The sequence below is a fragment of the Molothrus aeneus genome, chromosome 2, assembly GCF_037042795.1.
Source record: "Molothrus aeneus isolate 106 chromosome 2, BPBGC_Maene_1.0, whole genome shotgun sequence".
Lineage (NCBI taxonomy): Eukaryota > Metazoa > Chordata > Aves > Passeriformes > Icteridae > Molothrus > Molothrus aeneus.
In genome coordinates, this window is record NC_089647.1 from 30,477,305 (window position 1) to 30,494,265 (window position 16,961).

The following is a 16,961-nucleotide window of genomic DNA, read 5'->3' on the forward strand; positions in this document are numbered from 1 at the left end:
ACATTTGAGTTAATGAATGCTTATGAAGTCCAGAACATTTACCCACTGCCTAAATACAAAGTTTTATTGAAAATAAAACTTGTCAATCCACACAAGACACTTCTCAATGCTACCTTCAGCATTCATCCAGGTTTGTTTCTACCTCATCTCATTTAATCTTGCTCCACTGATTTGACTGGAAGCATCACAAAATGTCTGTTTCTAGAGCTCCACATTAGTACAACACAAATTCTCCTTTTGGATGTAGTGAGAGTGCTGAGAGGAACTGTGAACAGTCCAGCTGCCCTGGAGTTACCTTTGCCCACCTGCCAGGGTATGTAACAGGCTGCCATTTAACGTGGAAGAAACAGACACACCACATCCCAACTCAGATTTTAACACACCAAAATACCCCCACCAGTCTGCTTCAACAGTGGATGGTGACTTAGAATTCAATGAGCCCTTTGCCTCAATTATGGTGCCAGTAAGTTTTACCTGTCCCAAAATCTCACTGTGCCAAGATTCTCCAAATGCCAGTGCAAAAATCAACTCTGTATCCTCCTTTGTAACCCTGAATCCCTAACAATAACGCTTGTATGTATACAAAGGGGCTGGTAAAGACATTCCTGTGGGATGTCTTGTTGCATAACACGCTGAATACCTCATTTATTCAGCTACAGGAGTGATTCACAACACTGTTAAGACATCCCTAATTTGACTGGCATTCCTAATGAATATTCAACAAAGAATGGGTATAATTAGCATGGACCTTGGAACCAAATCACATCCTAACGTGTAAGCAGAGTGTAGGGCTAGTAAACTGTTCATATACCAACACAGCAATACCTCACCCCCACCCCCTCCCCAAAACATCACAGGTCAACTTTAAAGTAAAAGAAAACGGAGGAAGTTTGGTCCAGACTTTCATTTCAATAGTGGGGGAAGAGAGGCACAACCTGAATTTCCTGATATTTTCCAACGGAGAAATTTTCCAATTTTCCCACCGAGAGGCGAAACAGGGAAAGCTCCAGCAGGACAATCTAAAGCTGGGTTCCTAAGTTTGGGATGTGTCCGGCTAACTCTGTCACAGGCATACCCTGCAAATGCTTTGCCCTTTTATCCCTCACATCCACGTAAATGATGAAAATGGCTTTCGCTTTGCTGAAGACTTTTTTGTTACAGAAGAGAGTTCTGAAACTCAAGGGCTCAAGATGCTTGCTGAAGTAAAGGAGGGAGAACTGCAACAGTGAGCTGGTTGTGAGATACAAAAATCTTAGTTTATTTAACAATGTTAACATTTAATACAAAGACACAAAACAGTTCTCTTTGTCCGGACCTCACAGACCTTATTCCATCTCCTCTACCACCCAAGCTCAGCTCTCAGAGAAATGAAAGGGATAGCACTGAAATGGTAAAGCCAGTTACTTGAGGGGGTTTTAATTTTTCTTTTGATCCTTGGCCAACCCTATTTCCTTTTAATCATAACATTTCTATTCCCATTTCTACTCCACAGAGTCAATGACAGGTAAAAAAATATGGAAAATTCTAGGACCATCTAAAATTCTGTTCTACTTACAGTTTTATTTCTGAAGTCCTAGAATTCCTACAAAGGCTTCTTTATAAGGCCAGAGAGTTAAGTCAGAGAGACTGTGGCTGCCCCATTCCTGGAAGTGTTCACAGCCAGGTTAGGATGGGGTCCTGAGCAACCTGATCTACTCAATGGCATCCATGCCCATGGCAGGTGGGGCTGGAACCAGACGATCTTTAAGGTCTGTTCCAACCCAAATCATTTTGTGATTCTATGAAATGACCCCTGATTAGCCCCATTCAACTGTTAGATACAAGAGGTTTTATTGTTTTTGTTTATTTTGTTGTTTTTTTTAAATAACCCCATAGTGGTCACAAATGTCAAACTCTGTTTTAAACATCTCTACAAGCATTTTTAGACCTAGGTGTCTAAACTTAGGTCATCAAAAGAAAGGTTAACTCCCGATAGTCACTGCAATGCCTTCGGTTTTACAGCTTATTCTGGAAGTGCCACAAGAGGTATCTGAAAGACACAAGACACCCAAGTTTACATAATTGGCATTAAAATAAAAGGTTATAAAGCAGCATAGAGTAGTAGCTATCTGTTGCTTGCAGTCAGAGGACAGCACTTTACGACAAGCCCATGAATTTTCAGAAGGGCTGAGCATCTTTGCCTTTGGCAGCAGCTCTAACTCAGGTCAGCTAAGGACAGCATGTGCTCACAGCAGGCACCAGGGGGGCCTGGCAGACCCCGCTGCACCCACATGCAGACACACCAGTTGCTTCAGAACAATTGCTGCAGCCTCGTGATGCCACAGACAAAACACCACTTATTGCAGGAACACTGGAAATGTCCTGCACCAACTGCCAGCAAGTCTCCGGGGGCTTCAGCAGGAGACTGTCACATCTCATTTGGGTGGCATGCAACATGAGCATCACACAAGGGCATTGTTTCGAAGGCAGAGCAGCACACTGCTCTCTAAGGGATCACCAACAAGATGTTCCTTGTAGATCATTTTGCAGTTCAGGAGGTTAAAAGGGCCAAGCTGCTCCATGGAGTACCCACAGGATCACAGCATGCTCCCTCTCCACCCCTACATACAGAGTGCAGAGCCAAGTCACCCTCTGAGCAGGGCAATTAGCACAGACCTCCAAGAGCTGTCCTTGTCACTTTCTACCTTCAGTTCCTCGCTGCTGCCTTAGATCCTAGATTCCTACACTTCCTTAGATTACATCCACACAGGCTGGTGGTTACTCTAAAAAGGGCCATTCCAAACTGCTACCTGGAGTGATGTCACTGAAGCACCTGACACTGCACGTGCAGGTCACTTGATCTGCTCTGCCAGGGATCAGCCCCTCAGCTGAGATCAGCACAAGGAGAAGCACAGGAGGAAATCCTCTCCAGTCACCTCTCACAGCATTCATCTCCCACAGTCACATGCTGTACCATGGAAGGCAGAGTAACAATTCCACTAACCAACACTACTTCTTACTGCATGTATTTTATCCTTTTCTAGAAGAACAGCCTACAACACTTCCACCAGCACTTTCATGCCTCTTAGAGATCTGCTATCAGCTACTAACTCTCCTTAATCCAGTTAAATTCTAACCAGGATAACAGATAAAGCAGTCAAATTTGAATTTTTCAACATCAGGATTTATTTTTAATAAACCATTGGCCAAAGTAATCTTGGAGATGGAGTCATCAGAGTCTAAATTTCCATTCACTTACTAAGAAGTACCTGATCTACAGCTAAAGGCTCTTTTCTGATTTTTAAGTGTGTCCTTTACCAAACTGGCAGACCAGTCAATGGCAGGACAACCAGTATCTAATCTTTTTTTTTTTTTTTTTTTAAGAACTCTTCTCTGTTCTGCAGAGTCCTTCCCAGGGAAGAAATTTGACTACTGAAGTTTGAGCTCTTACACCAGACAATAAAAACTAATTCAGGAGCAGTGAAAGTGATGGAGGTCAGTAAGAGAACACAAGACTACTCTGAGACTTTCAGAACTGCAGCAGCAAAGAAAAATAAGCAACAGAGGAGGAATGCAGGTATGCAGCACCCCTCCACAACAGCCCTCCTCGGGGACTGCAGCCTCTTTCTTTGTGACACTGTAATCCTATATCAACTATTCTCCCACTTTTCTTTCAGTGTGTCACACTCCTTTTGTATCCCTCTCCTTCTTCCTCCCCTGAGCTTTTGGCTGTCTGCTCCACAGCTGCTCTCTCCAGCATTTCAAGTGGGATAGTTGGAGACTCACTTTAAGGTAGGAGCTGTCAGTCTCCCTTCTGAGATAGGCTGAAGAACTGGGACAACACAGCACCACTTGAGCAGCACATACAGACTGAGTACTGCTGAAGCAAGGATGGCATCACAACCACACTGTGCCTGTACATCTCTGCAGACAGCCCCAGAAAAAGCTGCTCTAACTCTCCCTCCCAGCACCAGCAAGGAACCACTGGCACGTCTTGTAAAGCTACTAAGAGGAGAAAAGCAAGCACAGGTGATGGAAGACAAGGGATCACACTGGCACATCCACCTGAGCAGGGTGTTGTCTCTTAGCTGTTCACTCCTGAGAGCAGCCCCATCCAGATAGCTCAGTAACTTTACCAGGAACTGTTCCTGCTCTGCTTATAATGAAGGAAGAGATGGACTTGGAGTGCTGTGAAGTGTCCTGCCCCCTGGAACAGCCTGGGAAATCCAACACACCAAGGGCAAAACAACAGACACTAAAGACAGTAACTTCCCAGGGCTGCCTCCAGTGTTCATATATCAGCATCCAAGAGCCTTTGAGACAATTCTTAAATCAACTAAAAAGCTTACCTGTCTTCCAGACAGGCACATCCATGCAGGCTGCCTCTGCAGGGTAATGGTTTATGCCAATAGGCATTTTGGCACAGATCATTAAACATCTTTCTACATTTGTGATAACTACAGCTCCCTTTTCCTTCTTCTATATCACCCTCATCCTGACATCATGAGACACTTCCTGTAGGATCACATACACTACACAAATTCCAGAGAGGGAAGGCTCTGCAGGACTAAAAAGCATTGCTGTGAGAAGTCAGAAGAACTTACAGCAGCACCCATCCTCCTCAGTGATCGACTTCGGCATCTTCAAACTGCCCGGCAACTACTGGTGCTATGTCCACCTCCATCCCATCTGAAAAAAACCAGCCAGTGCTCCGTAAACGAGCGGATGAGGGATGAAGTTTTCACGGGACAGAGAGCGGATGCCCTCTGCTGACGAGAGGTGGCCAGGACAGAAAACCCCTTCACTGAACTTCTGAGAGCAGCCTAAGGAAACACTGATGAGCTCACAAGTTTCTGGGTTTGCTCCAGCACTGCTGGTCAGTCGTTTACAGATGTCAGCGCTTCCTACAATCTCACCTCACCCTGTCTTATTAAAAGACTTAAACACTGGATTTTAACTATTTCATGTTGTAAATGAAGTTTTGGTGTAACAAATTTCATGATTCCTTTGAATAACTTTATTCTAGTATCCTGTTCTGAAACAATTGAAAAGAAAGATTGCTCTATGCTACAATGTCAAAAAATAAAGTAACTCTGAGCAGCCCTGGGGATATTTGTAATTGCAGCAAACCAAGCAGCAGTACTGTAGCAAGTAAGATTAGAAAAGTAAACAAAACTGATGAAGATGACTCTGAGACACGTCACATACCTGCTGTTCAATTTATATTCATTTCTGGAATTTTGGAATTCAGAAACCTGACTAAATTTTCAAACAAAGGGCACTGCTGAAACAGGAGCCTATCACCTATGGTTGTCTTTACATAAATTTATTCAAAACTGCAGAACAAAGTAAACCTGAACACAACTGACAAAACAAGTAAGATTAAAAACCTCTCCCTGTGGATGAAAATAAATTAGTTATTATTTCCTAGACATCCACAACTGCTGGATCATTTTCCATCTTTCAAAAACATGAGGGCATATAAAAAGCACTGCAATTTCTATATTAAAAAAAGAAGCAACACTACTAAACTACTTCCCCGTTCTTCTCCCAGATAATACATTGCTCTAGTGAAAACAGCACACAGAAAAGACAGTCTGAGAAAACAGGTGGCTTTCCCCCAACAAAAAAGAAATTTTACTCCTTAAATACACACTTGAATAATCAATAGAATTAAGAGACACCATCCTTCACAAAAATAGATCTTTTTTAATAATTCTGTTTCAGTGTGTATGAATGATTCAGAATTCATCCTGAACTCTGTTAAGATAACTGTTAACTTATAATTTAGGGTATAAAGAAAAAAAACCCAAAATCAAAACCCAAATAAAAACTACAACTCATTTAGAGTAGAAAATGCTTCCCAACCCTGGTGTAGACTGATAAATTTAATTTTTTTTAATCCTAAATCAACTTCACTTTACCACTGTTCCAGGAAATCCTACCAAGAAGAATCAAGTGTTCTCAACACTGAAGTGCTCACTCTTTAACAGAGCAGCCTTCAATCCACAGCAGGCAACATGGTGCACACAGGGCCAGAGGCATGTGGGTGATCCCTCACCTTCTGCAGGGAGGTATCACCCAGGGCATCACATTCACTCAGTCCTGCTTTATGATTAGCCAAACTGGAGAGCCACTACTTCCACATCATAGAACCACAGAATGGCTTGGGTTGGAAGGGACCTGGCAGCCATGGGCAGGGACACCTCCCACTAGACCAGGCTGCTCAAAGCCCCATCCAGCCTGGTCTTGAACACTTCAGGGATGGTGGCATCCACAGCTCACCACCCCCATGGTAAAATATCTCTCCTTTTATCAATGTGAGTCTCACCTCCTTTCGTTTGAAGCCATTCCCCCTTGTCCTACAACAACTGGCCTTACAAAAATGTCCATGCCCATCTTTTAAGTACTGAAAGGCCTCAGTAAGGTCCCCCCAGAGCCTTTTCTTTTCCAGGCTGAACACTCCAACTGTCTCAGCCTGTTTCCATAGCAGAGGTGCTCCAGACTCCTGATCATCATAACGACCTCCTCTGGACTCACTGCAGTAGGTCCCTATCCTATTAAGCTCAGGATCCCAGAGCTGGATGCAGCACTCTAGGTGGGGTCTCACCAGAGTGGAGCTGAGGAACAGATTGTCCTCCCTCACCCTGCTGGCCACATTGCTTTGGCTACAGCCCAGGACATGATTGGTGTTCTGGGCTGTGAGTGCACATTGCCAGGTTAGGTGAAACTTTTTCATCCACCAGCACCCCCATGTCCTTTTTGGCAGGACTGCTCTTAATCGCTTCATCTCCCAGTTTGTATTGATAATGGGAGTTGCTCCAACCCAGGTGCAGCACCTTGCACTTGGCCTTGATGAACCTCATGAGGTTTCCATGGATCCATTCCTCAGGTTTGTTCAGGACCCTCTAGATGGCATCCTATCCTTCTCAAGTGTCAATTGCACCCCTCAGCTTCATGTTTGCAAACTTGCTGAGGGTGCACTCGATCCCACTGGCTGTGTCACTGATGAAGACATATTGTTTAGTAAAACAAAAGCATGTCTTACCTTCAAACTCCCTTATGGAGTCCTCTGTTCTCACTCCAGCCATGTTGTACTGGGTGCTGACAGACTGGGCTAACATGCCTTCTAACCTCTCCAGCGTGGCCTGCCCTTCTGCAGTTAAATGTGACAATCCCTCTTCATATGTGTAAAAACTTGGGATGTCCCCTTGTTCTAGCTCTGCAAAAACAAGTTTATGTTCAGCAGACTTAAGTTTAGGAGCCAGAAACATGCAGAAGTGAAGGAACAGGGGAGCAGCTGGGCAAGTTATGCCCAGATTAATTGACAGATTAAAAAGCTGCTTACAGAGGTACAGAATACACAGAGCAATGTGAACTGACCACAGAGCAGCACAGGCATTGAACCCGGACCAGCACAGCCACTGGGAAGGGAAAAGGCTGCTCCTTGTGTCTGTGGGCTTTGGAGAGCCAGAACAATGCTTTTGCTGAATTCCTGTCATTGTGACAGGAATGACAGGTTTTCTGCAGATTTATGAATTTCTATACTGTGCCTGTGACAAAAGGGATGTACAGGCAAAATGAGTAATAAACAATTATGACAGATACCAGTTATGCAAGTGCTGGCAGGTATTTCAAAGGAAGCAACTGTTACCAACCGCGGGCCTCGACATCGTACTCGTCCCCTTCGTAATCGTTGTCCGAGTCCGAGTCCTCCGGGTCTGGGTGCAGGGCCTGGCACTCACACATCGCTGAGAACATGGCTTCCACTGCAGGAACACAAGTGAACACAAACCTCCACCAACACCCCAAAGCAACACAAAAGAAACCCCCTCTGACTGATGAGAGGGAGTCAGAATACTCCTTTAGCAGAACCACAACTGAGTTTGCATTTGAAAACATCATCCAACAAGCCAGAAGCCATGTAAGAAACAAATCAGGTTTCAGCGATCCAGCCTGGTGCTTTAGCCTCTTAACAGCACTTTTGCATTATTTCATTGATGATAAAGCTTTATCTCTGGACAGTTATGTCTGTGGTTACCTACTGCAGGAAAACTTGCAGCATCTCATCCATCAGATTCCTAAAACTTGAATCCAACTGTAAGCTCCACTGTCATATCCACAGGATATGACAGCTTTCCAGTAGTAGTGCCAGGGCATTAGAATGTTTCTAATGAAATTGTCACTGCCTCAAATATCACTGAATTTGTAATTAAAAAGACATTTCCCATACATATTCTCTGCAAATGTATACAGTGAGATTATCCATATTGTGTATTTATACTCAACAGTCTCTATTTTAAAGCACTGGAATTCTCCTTGAGAAGCAGCTGCTTGAAAGAGTCCATTTTTCAAGTCAGATAAAACAATTTGCTTTATTCTTTCCAGCACACAGGAATCAAGTCACTAGCGAAGGACACTGAAGGATCATGGTATTTACACCTCTGCACCCAAGTGTCTCCCACATATAACCAGGACTTGCAAGTAAAACACAGCTCCCACTTGCACTTACAGGCTGATTTGTCGCTAGGTACAAATCTGAATTCCGCAATTGGTTCGACGTCATCATCGCTGTCATCCCCCTCCCCTTCAGTCATGGGAGCCTCTTTTGTCTCCTCTTTAAGAAAAGTTGAAAGATTTAGAAGAAACATGTTTACTTTGTAAAAAAAAAAAAGTCACATTTGTTTATTCTTTCAGGAACGCACACATAATCAAATCAGAAACAACTAGGAGAGGCACAAAACCTTCACTCTGTTCTCCCAAAGAACCCCGTGACACTCCAAGACCCACATGGATAGATGAGGCCCTCTCAGAGCATCTCAACAACACTTGCAACACATGTGAAAACTTCTCTGTTTATAACTTAAGGAATAAAGATTTCTGTACTGGTCACACAATGTACTCAAGTATTTCAGGAAAATTGCCTGATTCTTATTACAAACAACAATGCTCAAACTCCCTGTTATCATTTTTTAAATCACATGGATTTTTTTATGGATCCTTAACATTACTGTCACAAAATCAGCCAGCTTCCAGTGTGGCCCCTCACAGGGGACTCTGACATATGCAGAGGATCTCTGCTCCATTTCCAACATTCCTAGTCAGCCAGAAAGATGTCAGAAATACAACGTGCACCCAGGACCAGTGACAACTCCGGTGCTTTCTGACTTCTGTACACCATCTACGTGAATAAATAAGCATCAATGTTTTACTTTCTGTGAATAAAAAACAGCACAGAAATGGCTGCAGTTCCTCATTTCGGGGCTGGGGACACGGCACTGACAGCCTCAGAAGTGCACAGTTATTTTCTACAGGAGAAGAGGCTGTGCCACTGAGAGTGGCACTACTCAAAATCACACACAAAACCGGCACCACCAAGAATACAAAGACGCCAAGAAGCTGCCAGCCAGCTGCCCCAAAAATGAAGTGTACAGGGAAGCTACCCACTTCTTTTCCAACTGTCCCCCGCAGGCACAGCTTGTTACTGCTGAGTCCAGCTCTTTGTTTTCAATGCAGTCAACCTCTGAATGCCTTTTTCTAAAAAAGGGGTGAGGACAAGGCACAAACACACAGAGAGCACACGCAAAACTCTGAGAGGAAGAACACAATGTACCCTGCACAACTGCGAATGAAGACTCATGAAGCCAACTAAGTGGAAAGGTTTAACACTATTCAGCAGTTAAAATTGCAGGCCAGGGCTAGACTTTGAAAAGTAAAACTTATCTGCTGTGGAAGATTTACTGTAGGCAGAGTTGATATACTAAAAAATAAACCCACAAAAAACACCCATAAAAAAATCAGTCTATTCAGGATTTCTACATAAAGGCTTTCACAGGATATCCATATTTTCATATGTCATAATCAGAATTAATTAAAACCTACAAACAGTATCTTTCTTCAGATGAGGCTCTTTTTACTTCAAAATAACCACACTTAAAGGAAAATGAAGAAGAACAAAGAGACATATGCAAATGTCCTCTTATTATTTGTAGTGATAGGCTGTCAGAGAACGTTAGTAGCATAAGAGAAGGAAACAATGCACTAATAGCTTAAAAGCATCTCCATCTCCTCAGAGTCTTGTCATTACTTTCTGGATACATTAAAAAAAAATTAAATGCCAGATTTTAACCTTTAGCTGTGATGACCAATAGGCATGAAGGGGAAAAGGAGACCTGCTCAATATGTAACACCCATTTAATCTCCAATTGTGATGGCAGTTTTTGACACACTTAAAATATTAACAGGTATACCAGAAGTCAAACAATGAAATAGAAAGCTTGCTTTCTCTACATCAAAGCAAGAATGGTCAAAAAGGTGTGTTTTGTGGGCCATCTACAAAGATTTATTAAAGCCTGGTAACATGACCTATTGCCTTTTCTTGTTTATATTTAACCAAGCTGTGGGAGAAAATGAATGAAAAGTTCCCTAGCTGTGAAACAGCAGGAATTCATCAAGCCTGGAGAGGGCAGCAACATTAACATAAATTCAATAAAGAAAAAAGCATACTCAAGATGGAATCCCAGGGAGACTGGCAGAGGAACTAAATTATTTAAAACAGCATAAGAGGGTAGAGAACTGATTTCTCAGCAACTTCAGTATACACAGCCACAAGCTGAGAGCAGAACTGCAAAGTGACTCTAAACAAATGCTAAGCTGTGTTTCTACAATGACTATCCTTCAGGAAAATACAAAAGAAAATACAAGCAATTACTTAAAATCAACACTTCCTCCTCCTGAGGAGGAAATCCTGTTACTCAGAACTGCGTGGGAGCAGCCAGCAGCACTCCTCACCTTCGAACTTGGCGTTCACCATGACGTACAGGTGCTCCCTTGGGTAGGCGCTCAGGTCCCTGGAGACGGCATGCAAACTTATGGTGGGGTAATCCAGGGAGAAGCCAACTCCAGAGTTGTCCAGCCAAAACAGGCGACTAACGAGGGAGAAAAAAAGAAGAGACAGATTAGACAAGAACAGAGGGCAGTATGGAGAAAAGCAAACCAACCCCAAAACATGAGTAATTGTGGACAAGGCACTTAGCCCACTCTGCGGGCACACACGGTCCTGGACCTGCCTGAACAGGACTTTGCAAGAGCATTAACTGATGGCTGAGGTAAAAGACACCTTTGCCTAAAGAATGTGAAGCTAAGAACCCTAAACCCACCACAGCTTTATCACATTTGCATTAAATGCTGAATTTTCCTCCCTGACTCTCCATCTTCTCCTCCCTGCAGATATCTATCATTCCAAAGTCAGCTACAGAGGTTCCAGAGTGTGATTTGCAACTCAAGCTATTAAATGTGGTTTTCCAAGACAAAGAGGACACTGAAAGGCAGGTCAGTGTCGTAATTCCTAGAGGATGATAGATCTGATGTGGGTACAGCCTGTAGGTAGAAAAACAGCCAGTTCTGTGATCAGCAGAGCCAGGTTGTGGGTATTCCTCCAGTCACAACTTAAGTGCTATAGCCTCTGCTTTCCCCACTTTTACTGTCATCCCCAACCACAGCAAGAGACAGCACAGGTTGTCACCACCAGGATGCTGCCTCCTTCGTATCAGAACAATCAACATCTTTCTACACACTGAGAAATCACACTCAAACAAGATTTGGGTGCCTGTAATCAATGATGTCACACAGTGAACAGAAATACTCAGTGCCAGAAAGCAAGACCTCCACCATGTGCAAAACTCAGCATTCAAAAGCTTTTTGTGGTGGGGCAAAACCAATGGGAAGTTCACAGAAGACTCCTGGCCTTGGAAAATCTGGCTGAGAGCAAGAGCTAGTACAGTGGGAGCAAGGAATTTATTTCCTATTTCCTCAACTATCCAGTCCTCAATGTTTACAGCTGCTGGTGGAGAGTCAGTACATGGATCAAGAGCCACATTCTGCTCCTGGATGCCCTGTTCTCCCATGGCACTCCTGCAAACACTGGTGTTTTCTGTTCATCCCAACAAGTGACTCTAGTGAAAGCTCTGTGGTGCACTTGAAACACATGGAGAGGAAGCTGGCAGACCTGCAGGTGCCTCACACAAAAGTCTACTGAAAGCAACTTACAAGGAAACTCAACATTACACATCCTCAGAGAAGGTACCCCACAAGCAGAAGTCTTGGTAGCTGCAACCAAACGAAATAAAACAGTGAACAAAATTCCAGAGAGATTCCTCTCCAACACAGCACTAACAAGCTCAGGTAGGGCAAAAGCTCCTCCGACAATATTGGCCATTTCATAAAAGTTTCCTAGTCTGAGGTTTTTAAAAGTGCACATTTTAAATTATGCTTTTGTTTCAACAATGTTCAACTGCACAATATATTATGAGTACTTTTCCATGGTGAAAGAAAATTACATTGTTTTAATCATCAAGCTGTCTCCCTGAGCTATACAATGTAGGGAGAATTGAAAGGAGACCATAAAGAGCTCAGATAACATCTTTCAGAATAACCAGACTGATTTCTGCCTAGTAAGTACAGTCTCCACGTGATTAATGCAACATGACAGACTTCACAGAACCAGAGTAGTTATTAACAGCAGAAACCCAACAGCCTCATCTACTCCCCTGCCAAAAGAGGAGAGCTGCCATTGTTTTAATTACCGAATGGTTTGGGTTGGAAAAGACCTGAAAGATCAACTGCCTTGGGCAGGGACACCTTCCACTACACCAGGATGCTCAGAGTCACATCCAACCTGGCCTTGAACACTTCCAGGGATGGGACATCCATTGCTTCTCTAGGCAACCTGTACCAGGGTCTCAGCCTGCTCACAGTAAAGAATTTTCTCCTAATAACCAATCTAGTGCTCTTTTTCAGTTTGAAGCCATTCCTCCTTGTCCTATCACTACAGTTCCTATCAAAGAGCCCCTCTCTGCCCTCCCTGCATGCCCCTTCTGATACTGGGAGGTTGCCATGAGGTCTCCACACAACTTTCTCTTCTCTGGACTGAACAGCCCCAACTTTCTCAGCCTGTCTTCATAGAAGAGGTGCTCCAATCCCCTTATCAACTTTGTGGTGTCTGCCGGACTTGCTCCAAGATTTCCAGGTCCTTCTTATGTTGAGGATTCCAGTGTTGGATACAGCACTCCAGGCAGGGTCTCACAAAAGCAGGGGGCAGAAGTTCCTCTCTTGCCCAGCTGGCCACGCTGCTTTTGCTGCGGCCCAGGATACAGCTGGCTTTCTGAGCTGCAAGTGCACATTTCTCCACCGTGCTGAGTTTTACAAAATGGTTTGGGTGGGAAGGAACCTTACAGCCATCTCGTTCCGAACCCCTGCCGTGGGCAGGGACACCTCCCACTACAGCAGGCTGTTTTAAGTCCCATCCAGGCCGGCCCTGGAGCCCCAGCCAGCCGGGTCCCTGCGGTGCTGCTCCCTCTTGCCTGCTTTAAAACGAGCAGGAGCAGCGGGGCGGCCCGCAGAGCCTCACAGCCCCTGAGGGCTTTCCCCACCTCACGGCCCCTTCACCCGAGCCCCCATCCCGGGCCCCTCAGGCCACCCCGGGCAGCCCCCGAGCGGTCCCAGCCCCCGTGTCCCCGCACCTCTCGGCGATGTAGAGGGTGCCGGAGCCCAGGCTGCGCCCCGCCAGCAGCGCCTCCGTGTCCGGCTGCTGGTGGCGGACGCCGTCGGCCGGCGGCGGGAAGCGCTTGAGGAAGCTCATGGCGCCGCCGCCGCCTCCCTGCTCCACCATCGCGGCCGCCGGAAGCGGAACGCGCCGCTCTGTGATGCGATTCCGCCCGGGACGCGATGGCACCGCCCTGGGATGCGATGGCACCGCCCCGGGATGCGATGGCACCGCCCCGGGATGCGATGTCACCGCCGCGTTCCCGTTCTGCGGGGCCCGGCCACCGTTCTGGGTGCCGCGAGTGGTGCGGGCGGGGTCTGAGTTAAGTCGTCTTTGTCTGGAAAAGAGGAGCAAAGGGAACCGCTGAGGTGATGGCTGAGGGCTGGAGCACCTCTGCTGTGGGAACAGGCTGAGAGCTGTTCTCCGAAGGGAATGCTCCAGGGAGACCGCACTGCCCTTTCCAGTACCTAAAGAGGGAAACAAGAGAGCTGGAGAGGGACTTTGGACAAGGCTATGAAGGGGAAAAGGATTCAAATTGACAGAGGGCGGAGTGAGATTAGCTATTGTGAAGGAATTCTTCCCTGTGAGGGTGGTGAGGCACTGGCACAGGTTGCCCAGAGAAGCTGTGGCTCCCCCATCCCTGGTCCTGTGCAAGGCCAGGTTGGATGTGGCTTTGAGCAATCTGGTCTAGTGGAAGCTGTCCCTGTCCATGGCCGGGGGGGTTGGAACAAGATGGTTGGAACATGTCTTTAATGTCCTTTCCAACCCAAAACGTTCAGATTCTATAACAGTACCAAGAGCAGTCACAGAACCATTGAATATCCTGAATTGGAAGGGACCCACAATGATCATCCAGTCCATCTCCCAGCCCTGCACAGGACACCACAACAATCACACCTTGTGCTTGAGAGCATTGTACAAATGCTTCTTGATCTCATCTCTGCCATATCTATTTTAGCCTGTCTTGTTAGACAGGTGACAGAGGGAAAGATAATAAATAATAATAAATAAATACAGCAGATTCACAATTACCATTATTTGATGCTGGAAGGGGATTTTCTGGTGGGTGACCAGCACCTAATGTCTCATAAATGTACACAGAGAAGAAAAGGAAAATCACAAGTACCTGAATTGCTTAAAGGGTATCCAGCTGATTTACCTCAGCAGTGATGAGGTTGGGGTCAGGAGCCCAACAGTACTGCAGTACCTGGCAAGCGGGGCGTGTCGCAGGACAGCACATTTCAGGGATGGGAAGGCTGCCACCCCCTCATGAGCACTGGCCCTGCTCCTTCCCACAGATTTATATCATTTCTCTTGCTACTGTAGTAAGAAACAGGGATTAGTGATGCATCAGTGAAGTACATCTCTGTCAGGGGATGCTTCTGTTAACGCCATCAATGAGCAGCATCACTGCAAACATCCATTTTCCCTGACTTGTCAGCATGGCAAATGCTCCTGCCATAGCAACATACCAAAAGCAAGTTGTTAGCTTGTCATGGATGTTAACCTTCCCTTTTATCAGTTTAAATTTACTTTTTAGGAATCATTTAGCTACCTGTGTGCAAACACAGGTTCTCACAATCACGAACCGATTATTAACAAGATTAGGTTTCCATCTTTCCTTTCTCTGGACTTTCCTAGCTACAGTCTTGAATAGCAAAGAGCAGAACATAACATGGTTCTCTTACTCTGAGGTATTGACAATGCTTTGGAAAACTGGTCAGCCATGCCTACCCATTTTAGATTTTAATTAAGCAAATAATAATGCAAATAATTGTTACTCATACAAATAATCACCTAGAGTGAAATGAAAGCCAATTTCACAGTGAAGTGATATTTAAACACCGCTGGAATAGCTTGAAAAAAACTAACAGAGGCAACAGGAGATGAGGAAAGGGGAATTTCTCAACCATCTTCCAGTTTGCCACACCAAGAGATGTGATCAACTGGAAACAAAAATTTGCAGTTCATCCAAGAACACAGATCAGACTATGGTAGCTGGTGGGAAGAGATCCAAATACACGGAAATAGCATTCACTATGCTTAGTGGCTATAAAGCAATGCTCCTGTTGATGTTCACCCCCTCTTACCTAATGTGGCTGTCATATAGCCACAGAGAGTTCTCACCTTTATAGTTAACTCCACATCACACAACAACTTTAGGTCACTATAAATTAAGATTTCTGAGTGGTTGGGGTTGAATTACTGCTGATTGAAGCCACTGCAGTGGAGTAGTACAGAGATAATTTATTTTCCTGCATGCAAATGCGAGTCTTTCTTCTGTGGCATATCACTCTTCCAAAAGAAAATGGGAAAAGGGATAGTTTAAGCCCAGGCAGGAAGCTGGTTTTGAGGATGAGACATTAAGAGAGGAGGAGAAATCCACATCTTCCTTAATTTACACAATCCAGACTCTTCACACCAGAGTAGTGAGTGCTGCACCTAAGAGAAGCTTAGAGGGGGAAGGCAGATGTTTCCTCTAAGTTAAGAGTGGAACAGAATGGCCTTACCTGAAAACTTTCCTTCATCTCTAAGAGCTTTAAGAAGTGAATTCGGATCCAGCCCCACACTGACATTTGAACACTGGATGTCCAATAGTGATTTAGTCAACCAGGGAGAGCAGCAGGTACCTTCACAGAATTGTCACCTTAGCACAGAAGGCAGGAGTCACCATCCAGGGAAGCTTGTTCTCTCCACAGCATTGCCATAAGGTGGCCAGTTATCTGTTAAAAATTGAAGTGTTGAGTTTTGGCAGTGGAGCAAGGGGATGGATTTCACAGCAATTTCTCATCACTACAGAAAGAGGCAGCAGCTTAACTGCAGCCACAGACACATTTAAAATAAAGATTGACAGGCTTCAGCAATTCACACAGAAAAGCCACTCCCTTCTTCAATTTGTTTCTTTCTCCCTGATTTTCTCCTATTAAAGTCCTGAAATATCATCCATGTCCATTGTCACGTGTCAGAACATCTGCTTCTTCAGTGTGTCTCTTCAGACTTCCATTTTTTCCCTTCTTATTCCCAAGGTTTACACATCTCAGCCTAAATAAATGAACCTGGCTCCTCTGTGCACCACGTTGACACCTCACCTGCCTGTCTGCTGGCAGAGCCTTCCTGGGTACAGTGCTGGCTGCAGGCACACTGGTTTTTGTCAAGTGACTGCAACATCACTACGAGATGAGATATAAAAAGTATATAAAAGATGGAATGCACACAGAAAACCATCGTGACTGCAAAAACAAATCCATCACGTCTTCCCCACCATCAGCCAGAGCTGCTCAAAGAAAGGAAGGTTCTGTCAGCTGGGCTGCTGCAACAAAACCAACATAAACCAGGAGCTGCCCATTTCCATGGCAGGCAGTGGCACCATCACGGGCTGGAACAATACACAGCAGCCATTACTCAGTGCTTGCTCTAAAACTAAAAAAGGTATGTGCAT

General features: G+C 44.9%; 1 protein-coding gene across 1 annotated transcript; it reads right to left on the reverse strand.

Annotated features, from left to right (window-relative positions):
* Window positions 1-1,231: 1,231 nt before the first annotated feature.
* Window positions 1,232-13,677, reverse strand: CLNS1A (chloride nucleotide-sensitive channel 1A). The gene is made up of 7 exons (XM_066572299.1): window positions 13,500-13,677; window positions 10,771-10,907; window positions 8,492-8,596; window positions 7,638-7,748; window positions 7,028-7,201; window positions 4,584-4,668; window positions 1,232-2,029 (listed from the first exon to the last, which is right to left on the reverse strand). Exons 1-6 carry the CDS (start codon window positions 13,646-13,648, stop codon window positions 4,601-4,603), a joined length of 744 nt encoding a protein of 247 aa, XP_066428396.1. The 5' UTR covers window positions 13,649-13,677; the 3' UTR covers window positions 1,232-2,029; window positions 4,584-4,600.
* Between the last annotated feature and the right edge of the window lie 3,284 nt (window positions 13,678-16,961).